Source organism: Labrus mixtus, chromosome 5 (assembly GCF_963584025.1).
Source record: "Labrus mixtus chromosome 5, fLabMix1.1, whole genome shotgun sequence".
In the NCBI taxonomy this organism is placed as follows: domain Eukaryota; kingdom Metazoa; phylum Chordata; class Actinopteri; order Labriformes; family Labridae; genus Labrus; species Labrus mixtus.
The window spans coordinates 26,253,052-26,274,043 of NC_083616.1; the positions used below are offsets into that span (position 1 = coordinate 26,253,052).

Below are 20,992 nucleotides of genomic sequence, written 5' to 3' on the forward strand. Positions count from 1 at the left end.
CATTGGTAGAGGAGGACAGAGGTTATCATGTTGAACTGCAGCAAGGTTATTCATCCTCCTCAACCCTTTCCATTCAATTAACAAGCATGACCAGGCTTGCGTCACAACAAGGTCAATGAAGCGGCATGATTCACCTGCTACATTAGGTCTCTCAGATTGAAACAGATGTTCTATCAAGACTCAAACTACAAATTTAATGCAGCCGTGTGCTGTTTTTCTTTCAACAGTAAATCTTATTTTATATGTTGATAATGTTCTGCTATATATCTCCAGTTCTGTGCTTTGACTTGTCTGCTAGTAGACCTTTTTAATTTATGTGTGAAATACAGACTGAGACTCCACCAGAGGAGGCGGTAAATATTCTACACTGCACAAGTTTCATGAACATGGAAGTTCATCCTGTTGAGAAAAGTCAGAACTCATTTTGCCCTGATTTTGCATTTTGTCCTCATTCCTGCAGCCAACGTGAATAGGTCTAAACACACTGAGAAAGAAGAAAATGAGTCTTTTAAGTGTTGTGCGTTTGTTAATGTGTGAACATGATTTCAGAGTCGTCCTTAACAAGACGAGGTCTAACTCACTTATTTCATCACACTGTCACAGTAACATGTTTCTCACTGCCTAAAGGCTTTTTCTTGGTGCTGACTTTAGCACTTTACCACATCACAAGGAGTTCCACTCTGTCACAAGAGATCAAGAGAAAAGGAGAAAAATCTTCCAAATATATATTTCAGTCACTCTAATCCATTGAACTTTTAATTAAAAACTAAAGCAGATGGAGCACTTTATTGTAATTTTCACACACATCCAATTTTGCATTAGCAGCCCTCATAATTCATCTTTGACGCTACCAAAGCACTTTCACCAGAATGCTTTGTATCCCATTTACAAAGTTCATTTTTGGGATAGAAAGAAAACTCATAAGAAACAACACAGAGATTTCATGAAGGCTTGGAATGAAATCCTCGTCTTTCCATGATGATGCCTCTTCTTCCCCTGTTGTGCTTGTTTGAACTTTTCCTTAGTGTTACACTACATTAGTTACATTTTTAGAGACACAACACAGGTATCACTGCCTAAAATTGTGTGAAAGCCAGAAGTAATGGCACACATGTTATAAAATGGGTCATTTGGGGTTCATTACATCATCTAGATGCCTTCAAAACTTAATACATTTTGCCCCCCTTCCCCAGGAACTGTGAGTTGATGTGCTACTTGAGCCTGAGCAGTGCCCTGATTCCATGACCTCTAGCCTGGTCAGGCTCACCCTGGCTGGACTTGCTGCAAGGATTTATTTTGAAGGAAGACCAACCAGTGTTCTGTTTTAGCTGTAGAGTACATGTTCAGCCTTGCCTTGTAATTGGCCTAGTCACTCTGTGTAATGATAGAGCATCACCATGATGAAAAATAAACAAGTTTACATATAGTGTTTAATGACAACTCCTTAACAGACAACTGGTTAAGGAGATGACAATTAAACTGAACTATACTTCATATTTAAAAAGGCGTAGTTCCTTCTTGTGAAGACTGCCAGAAAAACACAACAAATATTACAAGCTTTCACAGAAAGTTATTGCTCACGGTATAAAAATTCAATTTTTTCCACTTAAATATTTTGAATTCAGTGGTCGAGGACAAATCTGGTATAGGAGTTTCTTTTTATGACAATTTTCATTGACCTTGTAAAGTAAACAAGCGGCAGAATAATCTGTATGCTTTTGGTCTCAACACAACCACATCCTTGAGTATGCTGAATGTTGGTAAATTTAAATCATATTGGAGATGACAAAGGCAAGCCCTTCTTAAACTGTGGACTGTTTGGTGCTGTCCGTGGTGCTGAAATTCTTAGCGCAAGTGAATACAGAAATATGACATTTAAAGATGTAAGATCCAAGCAGCATTTTAATTCAAAATAAAGGCTTGGCTTAGATGTAACTAGCAATAATTTGTTTCAATAGATTTGTCCAGTATTACATGTTGTAAGGGTCATGATTTGTCTGATTAACAGTCCAAATGGAAAGTACCTCCAACTATTTCAATTTTAACAGATGTCAAATTCACCATCCAAGACACGCATCATGGTACTTTTGAGAGATTTCAATAGAAAATGTGTTTTTGATGGATTAAGTGCTCAATTCTGCAACTGGTGAAATCTGTGACATTAAGGGCAAACAGTTTAAATAAGACACAAAACAACAACAAAAATGACAACAACAACAACAAATACTATTCTGCATCTTTTTCTAAGCTGACCACATCTGGGTATAATAGTTAAAGACATACGTATATTAAGTCTTAAGTTTGTATTTATATGTACTCTATTCTTCTTTAAATGAATATGTGTTTAAGCAGAAACTGTCTCAACCAAGAAACTAACAGGTAGTGATGGATCCTAGCAGGACCAGGACTGTGATGTACTGTCTGCACACCTTTACTCTGAGGTGCAAGGGTTGACAGGGTAATGTGTGTGTGTGTGTGTGTGTGTGTGTGTGTGTGTGTGTGTGTGTGTGTGTGTGTGTGTTCTGTGTGTGTTCTGTGTGTGTTCTGTGTGCATTAATGTGCTTTGTCTGCCCTGTATGTCAAGACAAAGCTGAGATGAAAAATAAGCTGAGACAACTATTGAGTTCTCCTCCTTCAGTGGTCCTCCTCCTCCACCCTCCTTCTCTCCCCCACCTTTCCATAGACTGTTATCCAATTAGGTGAATCTCATCGCTTTAATCAATGCAGACATTCACAGGACCACACTGACATGCATGCAGACACGCGCACACACACATACACACACACACACACACACACACATACGCGCACATCTCTATCCTCATCCCTAAGTAATGTCTAGCCTGGTTACTATGGAGATGATGGGATAGGGTGTGGGGAGTGAAATGTGAATATAAGTGACAGGAGCAGATCCCTGATTAAGCACCATGCAGGAAGAAGAGAGAGAGGTGGTAGAGTGTGATTTAATCCAAGTCTCTTTGCATTCCCAGGAGAGTTTTGTTCACACATACACACAGAAACACACCATGCACATAACCTCAGGGCAGATAACTCACTATATTATTTGGATATGTTTGAATGTAGATAATTCTCTTTTAAAAAGATCTGGACGGCTATATTGTAGTATGGATTCCATTGTTGGATCTATAGGTATTTTTATTTGTTACACGTCAGTATAATGTTCCTTGCAGATAACAGGATTTCTATTTTTTAGAAAACAGAGGTTAGTCTAATCTATTGGTGCACAAGTGCATGCTAGACACATGTGAGGGGCTAAACTCTAACTCAGCATCTGCTTTGTAATATTCCACATTTCCCAAATGCATTATATGATTAAAAGCAACATTCAACAAATTTGAGGCAACTTCGACATTTAAAAAGCTTCTGCATGACAGTTCACACAATATTCAGGGTTTAGATTCACGTGGCAAACACAGACCCACAACACTGTGGTTTTGCCACACACATTGTCTCACTGTTTGGTTGCACCACAGATACTTAAAGCACATCTTAACTAGTAAGTGTTACATCCAAAATACTGTCAGTCTATTTGTAATTGTTACCTAGTTTGTGCTTGGGCCTTATTATCTATGAACAGGCTAACGGCGGAAAAACAAAACTTCTGTTTACAGCCAATAATCAACAAATAGCAACAAAAAGGAATGTAAATATGACAAAATAAATAAAGTGATAACTAAAGCCTTAACGCTCAATCTAAAGCGAGTGTGACATACAAACATTGTAATTTTACTCTCTATTTTGGCCAGATGAAATTATGGAAAAAGAACACAGGAATAAAAACTAAATATTCAGACATTTCTAGAGGATGTAATCTATCACTAAGAATGCATTGCCAACACCAAACAGTCAGTAAAACCCTCTACTTTTACTCAGCCCTCCAATTTATCCTACCTTTGAAAACAATGTGCCCTGACAACCTGATTTTACTGAGGACTCGACACCTACTAAGAGGTAAGTGTAAGATTTAGGTTGTAACTCATGCCTACGTTGAAACTAACTTAGCTGTTGAAGCACATTTAATGTTAGTAATTTTTAAACTTCATCCTGAGTTTGTGATTTTAAACTAAACTACATTTCATCGTACGCATAGCTGGTGCAACCTCGTTCAGGCATTGCTTTGTAAATCCAGAGGTATAACAGAGGTATTTTTTGTAACGCTCTATGATCTCTGACAAATCCATCCACATAACTATCTATAGAACAGTTTCACACAGACTGTCTGAGGTGTTAATTCAATAATGAGCTTCGTCCAGAGTCAAGAAGCTCTGGAAAATCAGTTGCCAATTACACACAAACTGTCGGCTCCAAAATAAAATAAATGCAAGGCCCAATTTACAGCTGTACCCTTTCATGTATATAAATGTCGTTTTTCAGAGAGGCCATGCGGTTAATGCAACAGCTTCTGACTGTTTGCAAATGACTTGCCATAGCCATTCTTCGATGAACAGAATTGTTGAGACATCTGTGAATTTTCTAACTTCTGTGGATTTTTTGTTTACTCAGAGCAACACATGCTTTTGTTTCATAATTTGCTGAAATTTCAACAGTCATGCACAGAGGAGGAGCAAATTAGGGCATACCATTTTAATTGATTAGGTCAACTTCTCCCTCGAATATAGAAAATGTACTGCTCAATATTTGAAATTTAAAAAAAAACATATATTCTAAGCATTGCAAATAATTTCAGCGGTGGTCTTTTTTTTTTTTTTAAAGAGAACAAAGCTGAGGCACTGAAATCATAAAAGGTAAAAGATAGACAGGTACAAAGCCAATTGATTACTCAGCCAAGTTACCAGCTAAGTAGACAAATGCACAGATAGAAAGGCAGATAGGGAGACAGGCGATCAATTCATCAGCCAGCTAACTACACAAACAGACGGGCCAACAGACCGACCGGCAGGCGGAATGGCGGGGAAATGGGTCAGGCGCTCTCCTCGGTACCAGGCATACAAAAAGGAGAAGTATCCATCGACCCTCCCACAAAATTGGACAGAACAGTAAACAGACTGAGGGAGATTAATCAGCTGGGTATGAAAGACATAAAAAAGTAAGAGGCAAAGCCAGTCTGTCATTGAAAAAAACAGCTTGACGAAAATAAATTGGTATTTCATCTTCCTTTATAAATCTTGTCCTGCCAATAGATACTGTCTGCTATTGAAAAAATAACTTTGATTCCACTTATGGGCTTTTATGGCAGCCAACAGTAGCAGACAGTGGTGAATCTGCCAGCACCAAGCAGTAACCATGTCTGTATTTATGAATGTGATGGATGAGATTGCTGGAAAAGAATGTGCACAATAAGCAAGAAAAGGATTCCCTGAACTGAAACTTAAAAACAAGAAGTTACAGGAAAAGAAGAAATTGCAAAAAGGAAACCTTGAAACACAAGGGAATGGAATAAAAAGGAAAAGACTGCTTTAAAGACACAATACCACAGGTTTCAGCCATCATGCCGCTCAAATCCTGCCTCCTGCTGTGCTGTCACATCTCTCCCCTCACTCACCATCTTAAATTCACACAAAACTAATATTCCGAATATGACACATCAAGTGCTAGCTGCTACCTTTCCTTGAAAGAAAGCAGGAAGAAGCAAACACATACATTGAGTCTACATGCACACACAGCCCAGATAATAAAGCCTCTCAGGTTGGGACTTCAAAGAATTACAGCCTGACTACCAAACAACATTGCACAGCACTTGTATCAAAGCAAAAGTCTTAACAAGGTTCTTAGAGGAACACAAACAAAAGAGCCGTACACACAAGGTCCTCTGAGCTAATCTCTGCAAAGAGATACACTTACAATTTGGCCACCATTGTTAGCTGGAGGCAGGAAGCCGGATGGCTGTTTGACTGAAATGCAAACAAGCTCAGAGATGCAGTCTGTACTCTCTCTCAGAGTCTTTCAGCCAAAGATAATGTTGTGTTTGTGTTCTTATTCACCATAGACTGTAACTGTATCTCTTAGGACGGACAGAGAAAAAGCCGCCTGGGGTGAAGCCAAAATACTTAGAGCTCCCCATGCTGACTGGCAGCACAAGAGGTCATAAACCCTGCCTCCCTCATGTTAACACGGGACATGGGTTCAACTATAAATTTAAAATGCATGTCAAATATAATTTTGTCAAAACTGGGATCATGGTAGGTTTTATCAAGCTGATTTATGTCCAAGTGTCACATTTTTTTGAGTGGTTTCGTTTTCAGTTGTTATTTGGTGCAAAAAGAGCGAATGTTATGTCCCGAGCAACGACTCTGTTGACAAATGCAACCCATCGCAGCGTTCTCAACCGGATGAGCAGAGCAGCGGAGGGCTGAGAAAACATTACAAAAAAAATAACTCTACAGCCATACAACGGAAAACATCTACCTTTGTGTCTTAGAATTGGCTCTCATCAGATTTTGATCATCGAAGTGAGACGGTATGATACTTTGCTTTTTACTTTCATCTGGTGTCATTCATTGTAGTTCATCAAACGAAACATTTTGTTCAAAGTTTTTCTTAGCAGAGAATGTTGAACATGTCTTTGGTATGCCACAGTATGTAATAGATCTTAGTGGATGACTGTGTTTGAGTTTCTGTAAAATCATTATAAAAGAAGCATGCAGATTCAAGGAAGACAAACAAACAACAAGAACATAAACAATGTGCTTAATGTGAAAGAGCAACAAGTGTGTGCTGCATTTGTCTCTGATTTTCCTCCTTCCATAATTTTCTGAAATAGTTCACTCAGTGGATCCAAAAGGCACCCAGCCAGTCACAAGGGCTCACAGACAAAGACTCACACACATACACACATATGTATATTTGGGGGATGATCAGTTTTTCCTCCCACTTTACATTGTGCCAAGATACTATCTGCTCCCTGAAAAACTCAAACCCAACACAATATGCTTCCCCGATGGTAGATTCTCATCCATACGGGCAACAGTTGCATGGGATCAAGAAAGGCGGTTTGTTGGGACCGGCTCATTTCCACATCTGAAACAGTTTCTTGCATCAGTGCTTCATTTGTGTAGTTCCCTTTTAAAGTGCACTTTATTATTTGGAATATTTCAGTATTAAAATCATTAAGGATGCCAAAACTGCAAGATTAAAAGTAGCTCGAGTTAATACATCCACTTCCAATATTTATTTTTGAAATGTACAACTTTACCTCAGAATTCTTTGAATTAGAAGGATATTCTGGTGCTTTTTGGGTTGAGTTCTCCACACACTTCACTCGGTTTGGAACAGCACAAATTGGCATATGTACGTGTTTTCTGTGACTGTGTGTTTCTTTGTTGAATGATGTGATAGTTGCAGTGTGTATGTGCCTGATGTTCAGAACTGAAACCAGAGAACAGTAATGACAGGATGCCACCCACGCACTCATTCCTACCTCTCTGGATATTTTCATTCACATTTTAATGTCATCTTCATTCACGTAATGTCACATTTGATTTGCATTATAGATATACAGTTTTAAATCTCTATTATTTTGTGACTTTCTAAACTGACTGCACCCTTGCAGATATAGGTAAGTGTATGAACTGTATGAACCATGTATCTGGTGAATGCGCTCAATTTATTTTTCTTTACATTCCTGAGGGGAAATTCTGGTTTACACTCTTCTTCTGCTTCCCACACACATAGTTAGGTGCCTTGCTCAAGGGCACCTTGGCGGTGCTTGGGAAGTGACCTGGCACCTCCCCAGCTACCAAACTAACTTCCTTACTTTGGTCCATACCGGGACTTAACCAGAGACCCTCTGATCCCCAACTCAAGTCCATACAGACTGAGCTACTGCCGCCTGTACTCTTTGAATGAAAGTACAAAAAGAAAACAAAGGTGTTTGTAATCAGTTACACTGCTGACCTTATTAGTTAAACTGTGTGAAATGACATCGTATGTATACTACGTACTACCACAACTGAGTGTTTGATCAACTCTGACAAGTTATATAAGAAAAAAAAATTGCAATTTGTATTTAGAGAGCATTACTAAAAGACAGTTTGCCAGCTTGTTACAACAGATTCTTGCATATTAAACGCTCAACTTCGACTGAAGACTATTACATTTGGTTTTGAATCAGCTTCAGTTCATGAGCCTTTTTGACAGGCATTTATATGCTAATCTATGTTCCTGTGAATAGAAATGACTTATGAACTAGTGAACTATACATAATGTTCAGGAAACAATTTCTTGTCCACACTACATTTGCATGAAATAAACTGGCTGTCAGCATCAACATATAACTGAAACCCTGCCACTTCCTCAGCTGACTGTCTGATGCAGGTCAGCTGAAAGGGCAAACAAGCCATGCATGAAAAACTAGAGAACATTAAAGACAGAGGCGGATTTTGTGCTGTTTTGTATATTCTGTGTTTTTATATTAATTGTTTTTCTGAACCTAACTCCTCTCAATATATTGCATGCACATGCAAGACAGTATTTTGCTACTGGGATTTCTTGTTTGCCTTGACGTAAGATCAAGGCTTCCCTTTGAGGTACTGTGTATTATACACATTTCAATTATTTGCATCTGATCAGTTATCACTTTGAAGTTTCCATGGTAAATAAACTCTGTTTGCAGAAATTACATTTGTTAAAATGACAAAGCCTTTGAATCTCAGTCTGACCTGGAACATATGTGTACAAGAACAAACAATGCCCAAAAGCCAGTCGATGTCCTCTTTTGATTATGCTTCATGTCATAACAGATTTGAGATTTGAAGATGATGCACCTGCGAGGCCCTGTTGAACTCCAAGAGAAGCGTCTTATTATTACCCTACCTTCTTGCACCGCCTGGAAGGGGTTGTTCCCGTCAACGAACTCCACAGAGATGGTGATCTTCTCCGTCTCCAAGATCTCGTTGTTCAGATTGAGATCGGCCACAGCAAGGCGAAACACCTCGTCATCTTTCCGTGCCGACTCGTCAAAGATGGCCCCTATTGACAAGGAAAAAAGAAAAACTGTCAGTCAGTATCAGAGAAGTTTGGGATTGGGAGAAATGGATGGAGACAGAAATATGGTATTACAAAGAACACCAGAACAATATGGCACACAAATAGCCTCTATAGGCTGAGAACTGATGAATGATTCAGCCCTTATATACTGTATTGTAAATTTAAATAAAATTCCAATAATATCAACAAAAACTTGCGAAGAATTCGTCAAAGTGTTAAAAACAACAGATACTGTATGTAAACTTCACATGAATTCAGAATATACCAGATCGTCCAATATCGATTGCAGTTCATATTTCACCCTTTGACATGGTGTAAAATGCAGCATTGGGTCAATGTGCAAGTAAATGCAACAATCCCATACAAGATGCAATAAGCCTTCCCAAAAATAACTGGTTACAACGCCCTCTTTGCAGAGAGTGTAATGCGAGTCAAAGCCAGCAAAATGTGATAAATGTTGTATATAATTTTTAATTGCACTGATAATAGGGTTGCCAGTATCTGTAAATTCTGAAATCTTAGTATCAGAATCTTTATTTGGAAGGAAATAAATGTATAAGAACAGATTTTATGCCTTCGGCACACAGAGAATAAACACTCAAAAATGACAGTCGCTCTTAAACCATATTTACAAAGGAGACCAGCAGAGACCTTATCATATAAAAAAAATAACCAGCTTGTTATAGTTTAAGTACTCCTAGGGCTGCAAATAAATACAGTTCTGTCTAAAAAATCTTTAAGGAAGAAATTTAGTTTTTCTGCCACTTTTGTAGAGAGCAACTCAAGTATCTAGCCCCTAGAATTGGACTTTTTGAGAAAGACGGGGTGATTGGGAGAAATGGATCGACATCATTGTTCAGTCTAAGGTCAAACACTGCCCAAGGGCACACTGTCTCTGCCAAGATGGTTGTAGCACAAAGAAAGCCAGAGGAAGAAAAGACTGGTGAGTGCCAGTGCCCGTAGCAGCAGATGAAGTTCCCACCAGTCAATACTAAATAAGTCCAAAAAATAAAGGCCAACCTGCAGCGTTGCTGCTGAGACGGACGAACAAGGCAACATGCAGTGTTGCCTGGCTGGTAGAGAATTGGTCTCGGAATCTGTCTGTTACACACAATTAACCATGTGTTATCTATTTCTCTGTTTCTTCCCTTTTAGCCTCTCATTCCAACCCGGTTTATCCCCTGAATCCATGGGGTCACTAATTGTATAAGCCAGTGCAGTGAAGCACTGCTAACCGAATTTCACTAACCAGAAAATAAGCCTCATATTGTATATATGCGTGTGTGTGTGTGTGTGTGTGTGTGTGTGTGTGTGTGTATGTGTGTGTGTGTGTGTGTGTGTGTGTGTGTGTGTGTGTGTGAGAGAGAGAGAGAGAGACAGAGAGAGAGAGAGAGAGAGAGAGAGAGAGAGTATGTGCTAGCCTGTGTGTGTGAGAGAGAAAAACACAGGTTGCAAATGACATTAATAACCAGGCATGCTACATTGGCTCTGGGCTGTTTTGTACCACATTTAGAATTAGTTGCTGTTATTTGTTCTTGTATAGTTCAGTGAGTAAAATATGTGCTCATACCACAGATATTATGGTCTAGTCCCAACAGAGAGCAGACTTACTCAAGGAGAAATGTTGTATTGCTAATGTATGTGCAGCGCTCTGTTTTCAAAAAGTCTGTTTAATTCTACTGTGATCAAATTGGTCAAATAAATCCAAGCATGTTTTATTAAAAAAAAAAAAACACTTCTATAATTAATTAGGTCATTAAAAGTGTGGGACGCAGATGGACTAGCGGTTTGGACACACATCATGTACGGTCTGGCCTGCTGCTCTTTTCCCGCGTGTTATTAGCCATTCTCTCTCCTCGATTTCCTGCTCTCTCCACTGTCCTATCCAATAAAGGCAAAAAGCCCAAACATAAATATTTTAAAAAAAAAGTTTTTGTAGCATCTTGTGTAGGTCACTTCAATGGCATTAAATAATATAAACATTACATGTTAATAACAGAAAAAAAAGTGCTAAAAAGGAGCACGAGATAAAAAATCTGAATCCTGTTATTTCATGTGAAATGTTGATTAAATGTAACTTTTAAGTAAGCTGATGTTTAATACAGTTAACCACACATGCTAGCTTCCTCTTCATCAAGAGGGCTCATTAAGTATGTATACTTCAATCTTTTCAACCATCAGAATTTGGTGACTGTAAATAGCATCCAACTGATTGAGTCTTGGTTGTTTTTATAGTTGTGCAGTATAGATGAGTTGAGACAAACAGGCCTGGGCGAGGAGATAAAGAATGAAACACAAAGACTCATTTACTATTCCATTAGAGATAAATTATGAATGGAGTCCCAATCAGCTTGAGGATGACACTGCTGGGGACAGATTTTGTACACACATTAAAATAGCTTTACAATACAGAAGGGCAAAGTCAGGTTGTGTATGTCTGGAGGACATGAAATAGAGGAGAGGAGAGGAGAGGAGAGGACTTTATATTTGGCTTAAAAGTTCTGAAATTGTTAGAAAAGTACTACATCATCTGCATTTCTTCTTTTTTCATGTAAAAGGGAGGGACTCTGAGTTGAGTTAAATGATTGCCATTTATAGAAGCCAATAGTACTGAAAATAAAACGATTCAAACTTGAGCATAGAGACAGCCCATAACTGCATCAACCATTATTTTTTAAACGTTTCCTAGGAAATGACTCACATATCATTCATGTCATCGTGTCACAAGCCTTAAAAAAGTGAAACTCCATACCGAAACTACCAAAACTTTTTAGACTAAAATGATTTGAAATGAAAGGCAGACGGAAGATTGATGATTAGAAATGTTGTGGCATAGTCACACACTAATGCTTCTAGACATGCAGTTTATTGTTGTAAAGTTAAAGTGTTGAATGCATTCTCTCTTTCTGAAGAATCCCACCAACCATCATGGTTTTGTTCTTTTCTATTCACCACAAAAGTCCCTAGAGAATATTAAGAGAGAGCCATGTTTATATCAGAGCTTTCTTTTTCTTTCATGATCGTTGAACAGCATCCTTCTTCTCTCTCTCTCTAACAGCTGTTCTAATTGTTGCAGATATTTATTAGCTATTTTTTGTGATTAAAAAAACGAACTCTTTAATCCAGGAACAGAGAGCAGGCAAATACAAACAAACACACTTGCAGACAAAATTCTGAAATGTCTTAAAGTCAACATCCTTATTTTCTAATTTTGCACATTAAAACAGCAGATTATAAAGGTGCACATTGCAAATGTCTTAGGAGTTGGTCATATGGTTGGATGTCATCAAACAGAAATCAGTTCATCTCATGTTTTGGAAAAAGAAACCTACATTGAATGTGTGCGAGAGAGAAAAGGAAAGAAGGTAGAGGAAAAGAGAGCCTGCTTGTTATTTTAGATTAGACATTACATCACTGCATGCTGTATAACAAATACAGACACACACAGACATGCACATTACCCACAAAACACACAGAATCCTGGCTCTTGAATCCTCCTTTCCAGTAATGTGATTGTGAGCGCAAAGGCAAACCTCACCACATTAATCAACAAGGAAATAAAAACAGTGAATCTTGCTTTACACACACGCCCCAAGGGCAGGCACGCGTTCACGCACATGCACAAGTTACACTGACACAACCACATGCAAACCAGACAAACACACACGTAAACACTAAGTCAGCTATCTGTATCCAAACCATCTCTTTCATGAAAACAGCTTCGTCAATAACAAGTTAAATGGATGCAACATGTGGAATTAGAAACTCTAAATTGTTTAATCATGAGGTATTGATCAAATGCCAGCCAATGGTCAAGAGTTCGGTTTTAATTTCCTACTTTGTGAACATTGGGAGGCAATGCATAATTTGTTTGTCTACCAAAGAGGGTTGCATACTGGAGGCCGGAGGTAAAAGAGTTATGAGGATGCGATCATGGCGTCACTAGCCAAACCATGTTTTTTCTTGAATATTTCATTGTACTCCAAGCACTAAAAGTACATTCACCTATCCATCCATACATCCATCCATACCACTTTTCGGAGTTGCTGGGGGCTTGAGCCAATCCCATCTTTTATTGGGCAATAGGCGGGGTACACCCTGGTCTGTTCACCAGTCAATCACAGGGCTGACATACAGAGACAGACAACCAGCCTGATGAACTTATGCATGCACAGGGAGAACATGCAAACTCCACAGAGAGACGCCCTCTCTGACGGGGAACCAGGAACCTCCTCTATGTGAGGTAACAACACTCACCACTGCACCACTGTGCAGCCCAAGAACTAAAAGTGATGTATCAAAATTTGCTTTACACATTGTCTCATTTATTTATATTGTTATATTTTAATTTGAAAGAAACCCTGCATGCCTTGCACTAAGAAACATTTTGGGCAAGAAGCTTCAAACCTGAACATACGTAGGTTGTGTTTCTTAAAAATCTGTTTGTGCTTTCTTTTAAGTCAACTGTATCAGTTATTAAAAATCTTATACGGGAGGGTGCTGTCACCTTGTCTGACACCTTCCCCTCCGCAGAAGTTTAATAAAAACACAATAAACATATCATAAAGAGACATCAGTATTGATTTCAGTCTGTTTCATAAAAAGCTGAAAACTTGACACGGTCAGGTTATAATCACAACCTGCTGATGCTGGGATGTAATGTTTACATTTCTTACCAAAAGAGTGTGGCTGTGGTTACATCTGCTAATTACTGTCGAAGAAAAAATATCGTACAACTGAAGATGGAATTATTAACTATTAACCTCATTGTAAAAGAATCTATTCATCATGGCTTACACCGTAACAACAAGCACTAAACACATGTTGAAGGTAAAGGCTCTACGAGGTCAGTGGGAACCATGAACACTTGGACTACATTTCAGTTAAATCTATTCATGAGTTGTTAATTTATATCCCATCATAATAAAAACTGTAGGTTATGGAAAAAGTTGGAAGTTCAGGGAAGTTGGTAGAATTCATTTTGGAGCCATTCTCGTCTGAACCATAGTGGTTTACCCAACGATGACTGACATTGTCCTCCAAAGAACTATGCCCTTTTGCATGGTTAAGCTATTTAAGGCTGTATTATGCTGACCTTTGAAGGAAAGAAAGTACACTCAGTAGAACAGAGATTCACATGAATATTTGGATTTGAAGAAATAGAGTACTTTTTCATGAGCTTTGGTCCAGCTGGCAGCAGAAACAAAGCCAAATTTATTTTAAACTTTATTATTTAAAGGGGAATTATAATTCAAAGAGCTCAGCCATCCGGTTAACTATTTAAAATCAGATAAAGGCATTCAGGCAGACAAAGGCACATTGTTGAACGTACAAAACACAGCTCAATTTCCTTATTAAATGAACAAATTAGGATGGCACATCATCCAATGCTGAGTTATTATGTTCCCACACTCTATAAAGAGCCAGTAATTAAGCCGACTCCTTCTCAGGATAATCATTCAGCATGAGTGAGGAAATGGTTGTGAAGAAATATGTCATGTTAACAGAGGAGGGTGACATGGGCAGAGGAGGACATGAAAATGATTGATGTCCAACAGTTGAAGCAAATGACTATCTTGTCCTTTTTGAGACTGCCATCTGTTTGCACTTTTAAGGTAAAACAGTTATGAACTCGGCTAAACCCCTCTCCATCTGACTCCATCCGCTCTATTCACTCAAGCTCCTTTGTATCATACAGCCTTCTTTAAAATATATATTGTGCCAAATCACAATGGGGTTGTCATGATACCCAAATCTTTCATTCGATTCAAGTGAAAATCAAACTATTTCATTACCTTTTGAGATACCATGGCAACAAAAAAGATGTACTATGCACCCGATAGTCATATTTTTATGAACTTTAGACTCATTAGAGTTATCCTGAGTAGCTATTTTAAAGCCACGGCACCTTCTATGATGCTATTCATCATTAAAAAAACGACAATTGCATTGTTATAAGACATGAGGTATCAAATCGTGCCAAGGCAACAGAAACTTTTGACAACATAAGACCACTGAGAAAGAACTTGGCGACAGTGTCAAGGAAAAACAGGCAGAACCCTTGTGCGGAACCAGACTAATTGGTAACTAGCCATCTGCCGCATCCGGATGGGCAAATAGAAGGGAGGAAGGGAGATACAGCTGGAGAGAAGACGGGGGGAAGAACAGGAAAAGGGGCTCAGGCAGGTCCATCGCAGCAGATAGCAGATAGCATCTCTTCCAAAAAGACGACTGCAAAAGTACAGTTGGAGGATCAATTCCTTTGTCTTTCAGACAAACTTGCACACCTGTGGTCAAAGTTGCAGTTCCTGACAGTAATGTGACAGCAACACTGACAGACTGACAAGGATAATGACCATGGAGGAGAACACACACTCTCAGCACACACACACGGTTGATGTATCGCTGATTTATGACAAGGCTGGACCTAAGTACTGCCGTCTCAATGTGATGATGAAAGCAAGGTGGCTGTGGCGCTGAGTGATGATGGTGATGAACGGTGGAGGTTATCGCCCTGCAGTGTCACACCTACACACACATGCACACACACAGACGCTAGAACACGCTAAGACAGTTATTTACAGCAATGACGTGTGAGCCAGAAAAGAGGCTGCATTTTGACACTTGGGAGGACAGCATAGAATTAATGTGCGTGTTTGTGTGTATGTGTGTGTTTGTGTGTACGATGGAGAGAAGAGGACAACTTTGAATTAATGATAGCAGCAGAGCAGGGCAGGCCAGTGGCGTGTGATAGGGACAGATATGAAACGGCTATAATGTTAATCAAACAGGCTCTCACAAAACCAACACACGCACACACTCTATATTTATGCACTTTCTCTGGGAATATGGAATAGTGACGCATTTTTGATTGAGCGTGCGTAAATATGATATAGTAGGCCAGCAGGAGCATCTCGTGTTTTTAAGCGGGGACATTTTGTCGCAGGAATGTTGATACAACAGTAGATATACCCAACATACTGGATCATCCTTGACAGTGTTTGCCCATTTAAAATAACTTGCTGTGCTTTGAATGTATGAACTAATGCACACATTTGCAAGTATAAAATCTGCATATTTTGTATTTACTGTAATTGAACATGTGTGGTTTTATCTGGCTTACAAGCAGAGGGCGGCAAGGCCAGAAGAAACGTTACACTTGTAAACAAAGCTTTACAATAAAGCAATCTGGGATTTGTTCAACTTAAATTGTGAGTATATGTATTGTAGGGTTGTGCAGCAAAATGTGTGTGCGTGTCCCTATAGCTATGGAAGGGGGATGCCTGGTATTCAAGTTTATCCCCCCGAGTATTAATGGTGAAATCTCCCAGGTAACCTGATTAGTGAAAGAGAAATATTTCTCATTCTCCTACATTTTTCACCCTCGCCAATTCTCTCTCTTCAGCCTCCCTCCTCTCACTTCTTTCATTATAGGTGTGTAAATTAATTTGCGCCGTCGTTAAAGAGCGAGCAGCCTGGAAAATTTGTAGTCATAGTTCAGCAGCACTCCAGACTCTTTCCACGCTGTCACACAAAGCTGTGCCAAGGTCATCACCATCTCTGCCATGTCTCTCTCACTCCCCTCACCTTATAGAGATAAAAGTCAACCTGATTATTCTGCGGCTTTGCAGAGATCGACTGTAGATATTCAGAGCTTTGTTTCCACCCACACAAATAGATATGTAGGTGGAGGATTTGTGCTGTGTCTTCATTCATTAGCCTGCAAGCTAAACACTATTTGGACAAAACCAATCCATTCAAGGCATGTTTAGATTCAATCCCACACCGTGAATATGGCAACGTAAAAAGCAATGGATTGACAATGCTGTTTTTCTTTTTTGTGTTTCCCTTCCTGTCAGCCCATGGCCACTTGGGGCCAGGACCAGCTCGTCTGCAAACCTCAGCTGACTCAGCTCCAGTCCGGCCGTGCTTGCCAGGGATCTTAAAACAGCAGAGCTGCTGGATGTGAGCCAGATGTTAGAGTATATGTAAGCGCTAGCCAAGGTATAAGTAAATGATAATTAGGGTGATAGCAATGTACCTTCTAAATGGCCTGAGTTGTATATCCAGTGTACCTGTGCATACCCTTGACAGTATAGGGACAATCATTGCTTCATTTTGCTGCACCACTAAATCTTCCTCCATATCAACATGTTGTATAAAAAAGTATTTTTGTGCAGCACTGAATGCTCAAGCAATCCCTCTGTCTATATCTACTTCTCTTTGCCCACATTCTAATTCCCTTTACATTTGACTCTGCCTCTCACTTTTCACCTTTTCCCATCCGCCTCTTCTCTCCCTCCCTTTGAAATAAGCACCTCACCTCATCCTCTTTGTTCTGCCTTATAGCTCTGCTCCGACTATAGTCCTCTATTCATTACCCCTATCTCTCTTCATTTATCTTCACCTATTTCCTTTTTCTTCTTATGTCTCCCTGCTCTCCCCCTTGCCCTCCCTCCCTCCCTTCTTCTTCCTCTCTCTCTCTGCTCGCTCTCCTCATCCTCTCCAGCTCCCTCTGTCCTCGTTCGATGTGACGCCCTGTGTGACATTTAATCCAAGTAAACCTGCCCTGGTTTGGTGGGCCTTAATATGTTGTTTGCCTGATGTGTGTGTGTGTGTGTGTGTGTGTGTGTGTGTGTGTGTGTGTGTGTGTGTGTGTGTGTGTGTGTGTGTGTGTGTGCGCATGTGTGTGCATGTGTGCCTCTGTCAGTCTTTGTGTATTTCAAATGGAGGGACAAGAGAGAAGAGTTTTAATTGAGAGTGATTTTACATTTGCTTTAAGAATCTTTTTTTTAGTTTTATATTATAAAACAACAACAAATAAGGCACAAAGAACCAATCATCTTCCAGAGCTTAGATTTGTTGCATTGTTGTACTTGAGAAACACATTTATTCTGCCTGTCAGGCAACTACTCTTTTCAGACATAGCAGGACACAATAAGGAATCAGCTTTAGAGAAATGTTATCCATCACAACAAACATGCGTTCAGCTTCACTTTTCCTTCCAAAAGATAAACCATCTTTGTCTTAAAGTGCATAACTTGAAAGCTATTTCCTATTGTTACATTTATACAGTCGCCACAGGTGCAGACATCAAGGTCAGGTGGTGAACGGCAGCGCATTCATGCTATATTGTCACAAAATAAAATAAAAAACCTGAGGGGAGGACAACAAGCAAACAGTGATGGCATGAACAGCAGAGCTTGAACAAACCGATCCGGGCTTGTGCTTTCAGCTGCATCATGAACATTTACCGGCTTAAAGGTCAAGTACACAGTGATGGATTACTGCTCTCACGCGGGATACAAGTTTGCAAGGTTTTTTGTTTTGTAGTTTCTTTTTTTGTTTGTTTTGGGGTTTTTCCATTCTCGTAAAAAATATTGAATTTAGAGAGCCTAACTTCCCTAACTGGAAAATAGTGGCTGGTCATTTCAAATAGTCCCCAGTATGAAAGAAATACATGTAATGCATCTACCTTTCTCAGGGTTATACAAGTGAGGTAGCATTTTGAGTAGAGAGGGGGCCAGAAAAAAAGAGCCAAGTGAGAGATAAGAAAATCAAGAGCAAAAGATAGAAAATAAGGTTGTAAACATTTTCAATATTGGGTGCCTGGGTCTTCTATTTTTGTTGCCATGGTAACCAAACAGTGATTGGTATTGTTACATTTTTTGTAAGTATCGTATCAGCGTTTAAAGTTCTGGAATTGTGGCAACCCTCATAGAGAGAATCTCCAAAGGGATAGATGAGCGGAGGCCAGAGAGCTGTAAAGGAATAAAATTTGCAACTCTTTCAATTTGATGTTGTGAAGTGTAAAACACAACAAACCGCATGGGTACTGAGGCCCCAAATCTGCCTTTACAGCAAGAAAGCAGTCCTTTAAAGCACCTAGAGTCTTTAAGCTCACTCTCCTGATTAATGCTGAACATTTGGGAGGATTTCGCTTGAAGCCCTAGTAAGAGGCTCCAGATTTGTTCACATCATAAATGTCATATTATATTTCAGGCAGGAATGGATTTAGTAGAAAATCACCTTCTCCTCCTGGCCTGCTTCCCCCTGCTGACTGCCTGAATTAAGCATCTTCTAGACTTATATGTTTCCTCCATGGACCACTTTAACTCCATGCTATCAGACCCTATTCTCTTGTCAATTCCCTACATTTACGACTCTCAAAAATTATCCCTTGCCGGTTTTCTCCACCATAACACTGCTCGACTTCATATTTTCCTCAAATTCCCTCACACTTTCCCTCTCCTCTTTATCCTTCCATCACACACTTGTCCTCTGCCACCTCCACACACTCAATAACACTTTTTTTTCCCCCAGAATCCTCACCTGCTTTCTCCTGGCACTCCTTTCCTCTCATCCCGTACATCTCTCAGTTCCTCTGTTTGTCTTTTCATCTCATCTTATCCCTTTCGTCTCGTCCCCCGCTGGCTCTTTTTCACCTCAGTTTGCTCTTCCCTCCTGTCCTCCTTGCCCTGTGCACCTGTCACTGATTTTTGGAGTGGTTTTAGAATTTGTGAATCTATTTCTTATTTCTCAAGTTCAGGAGCTAAATTGCCCTCTTTTATTTTTCTCGGTGCTGCTGCTGCCAGGCCCTGTTGTTGAAGCTGGGACTTTAAGACCTGCATGTAATGGGCACTTTTTGTACACATGGAAAAACAACAATTACCACCTCACAATGATATGCTTTTTCAGTCAAGTCTCAAATGGATCCATCTAACTGAAGAAGGGTAACTGGGATGGAGTACAGGATACATTTGTTTAGGCCTATCTTAAAAGTTGAGGGGAGATGTGCACTTGACAATGTCATCGTCCATTACCATTGGCTCACAGTGGTGGTATATGCAACTCAAAGAGAACATACAATGAGAAATAAACCATGTAATTATGTTCCCTCCAGACAATGCTGAGTTATCAGGTTCACGAGAAAGAACCAGAAGTACGGTCACAGTGACCTTGACATGTGTCATGGCTAAACATGCACTGCAATGCTCTTGTCTGTTTTTCTGTGTCTTGTAATGTGGGCTGGGCACCTCTTTTGGTTCATGGCCTGTTGAAATAATAAACTATTACTTCTATTAATTCTTGATTCATGGATTACAATGTTTTTTTTTTTAAAGATCTCAGTGATCTCAACTTTAATTTCTAACCACCAAATTCTAATCCATTCATCCTTGAGTGCAAGTGGAAATGTTTCGCCAAATTTAAACTTTTTCCCTCCAGGCATTTCTGAGATATATCACAAGAATGGTATGGTTCAACAACCTGAGAACGTACCACTTCCCACCACGGCTCTTGTTGGCACGGAGACATAAAAACACTGATATGAATGTGCTCACAGGCGCACATACATCAGCGCAGGGGCACAAGGGTAGAGTGTATTTCCTTTGTAAACAAGCCTCCCTAGCCAGCAGAGATACATTGGCTCTAAATAACAACTAAACAGATGACCCATGATCAATACAGCGATACTACTGCATCATCAGTAATGCACTGAGAGTGTGGCTCCTATCTACTGCTTTCTCTTTCATTAACTCCGTACAACTAATTTGTTCTTTTTCTTTTTTTACCAATCCATCCTCCCACACACACTGAAGCAGAGTTAGCACCGCTTCTGTTGTCCTCATTTTCCCTCTGTTACTTTCTCTTTCTTTCTGTCCATTTATCTCTTTCTACCTCACATACTTTCTCTCGAGCTCTCACTTTCCCTCCAAACTCTCTCACCGGCTCTCCATGTCTCTCCCCCACTCTATCCCTCAAGGCCTCTCTCCTCAGTTCACTACCACCCCCATGGAATACCTTCTGTTCCAAACCTGCATCCACCTCGCTAATATTCATCCCTAATACACGCTTACACACACACACACACACACACATGCACAAGCTGCACATTCATTACCAGCAGTGAGCAGTGAGTCAGTTAAAAAGTCATAAAGAGCATAATAAAGCTCCTCCATCTGCAAACCTATTAGCAATGGGCAATCCTCGGGGTCACACAGGAAAGTACAAACGCACTGACGTC

General features: G+C 39.7%; 1 protein-coding gene across 4 annotated transcripts in view; it reads right to left on the bottom strand.

The window, feature by feature from the left end:
* The window catches only part of grid2 (glutamate receptor, ionotropic, delta 2), a 510,900-nt gene that overhangs the window by 417,475 nt on the left and 72,433 nt on the right, over window positions 1–20,992 (bottom strand). For all 4 annotated transcript variants that reach the window (XR_009673135.1, XM_061038830.1, XM_061038832.1 and 1 more), the window contains exon 2: window positions 8,794–8,949. Coding sequence is in view for 3 of the 4 variants with exons in the window: in XM_061038830.1 (XP_060894813.1) it covers window positions 8,794–8,949 (156 nt within the window). In the remaining variant the exon portion in view is untranslated. The remainder of the gene's footprint in view (window positions 1–8,793; window positions 8,950–20,992) is intronic.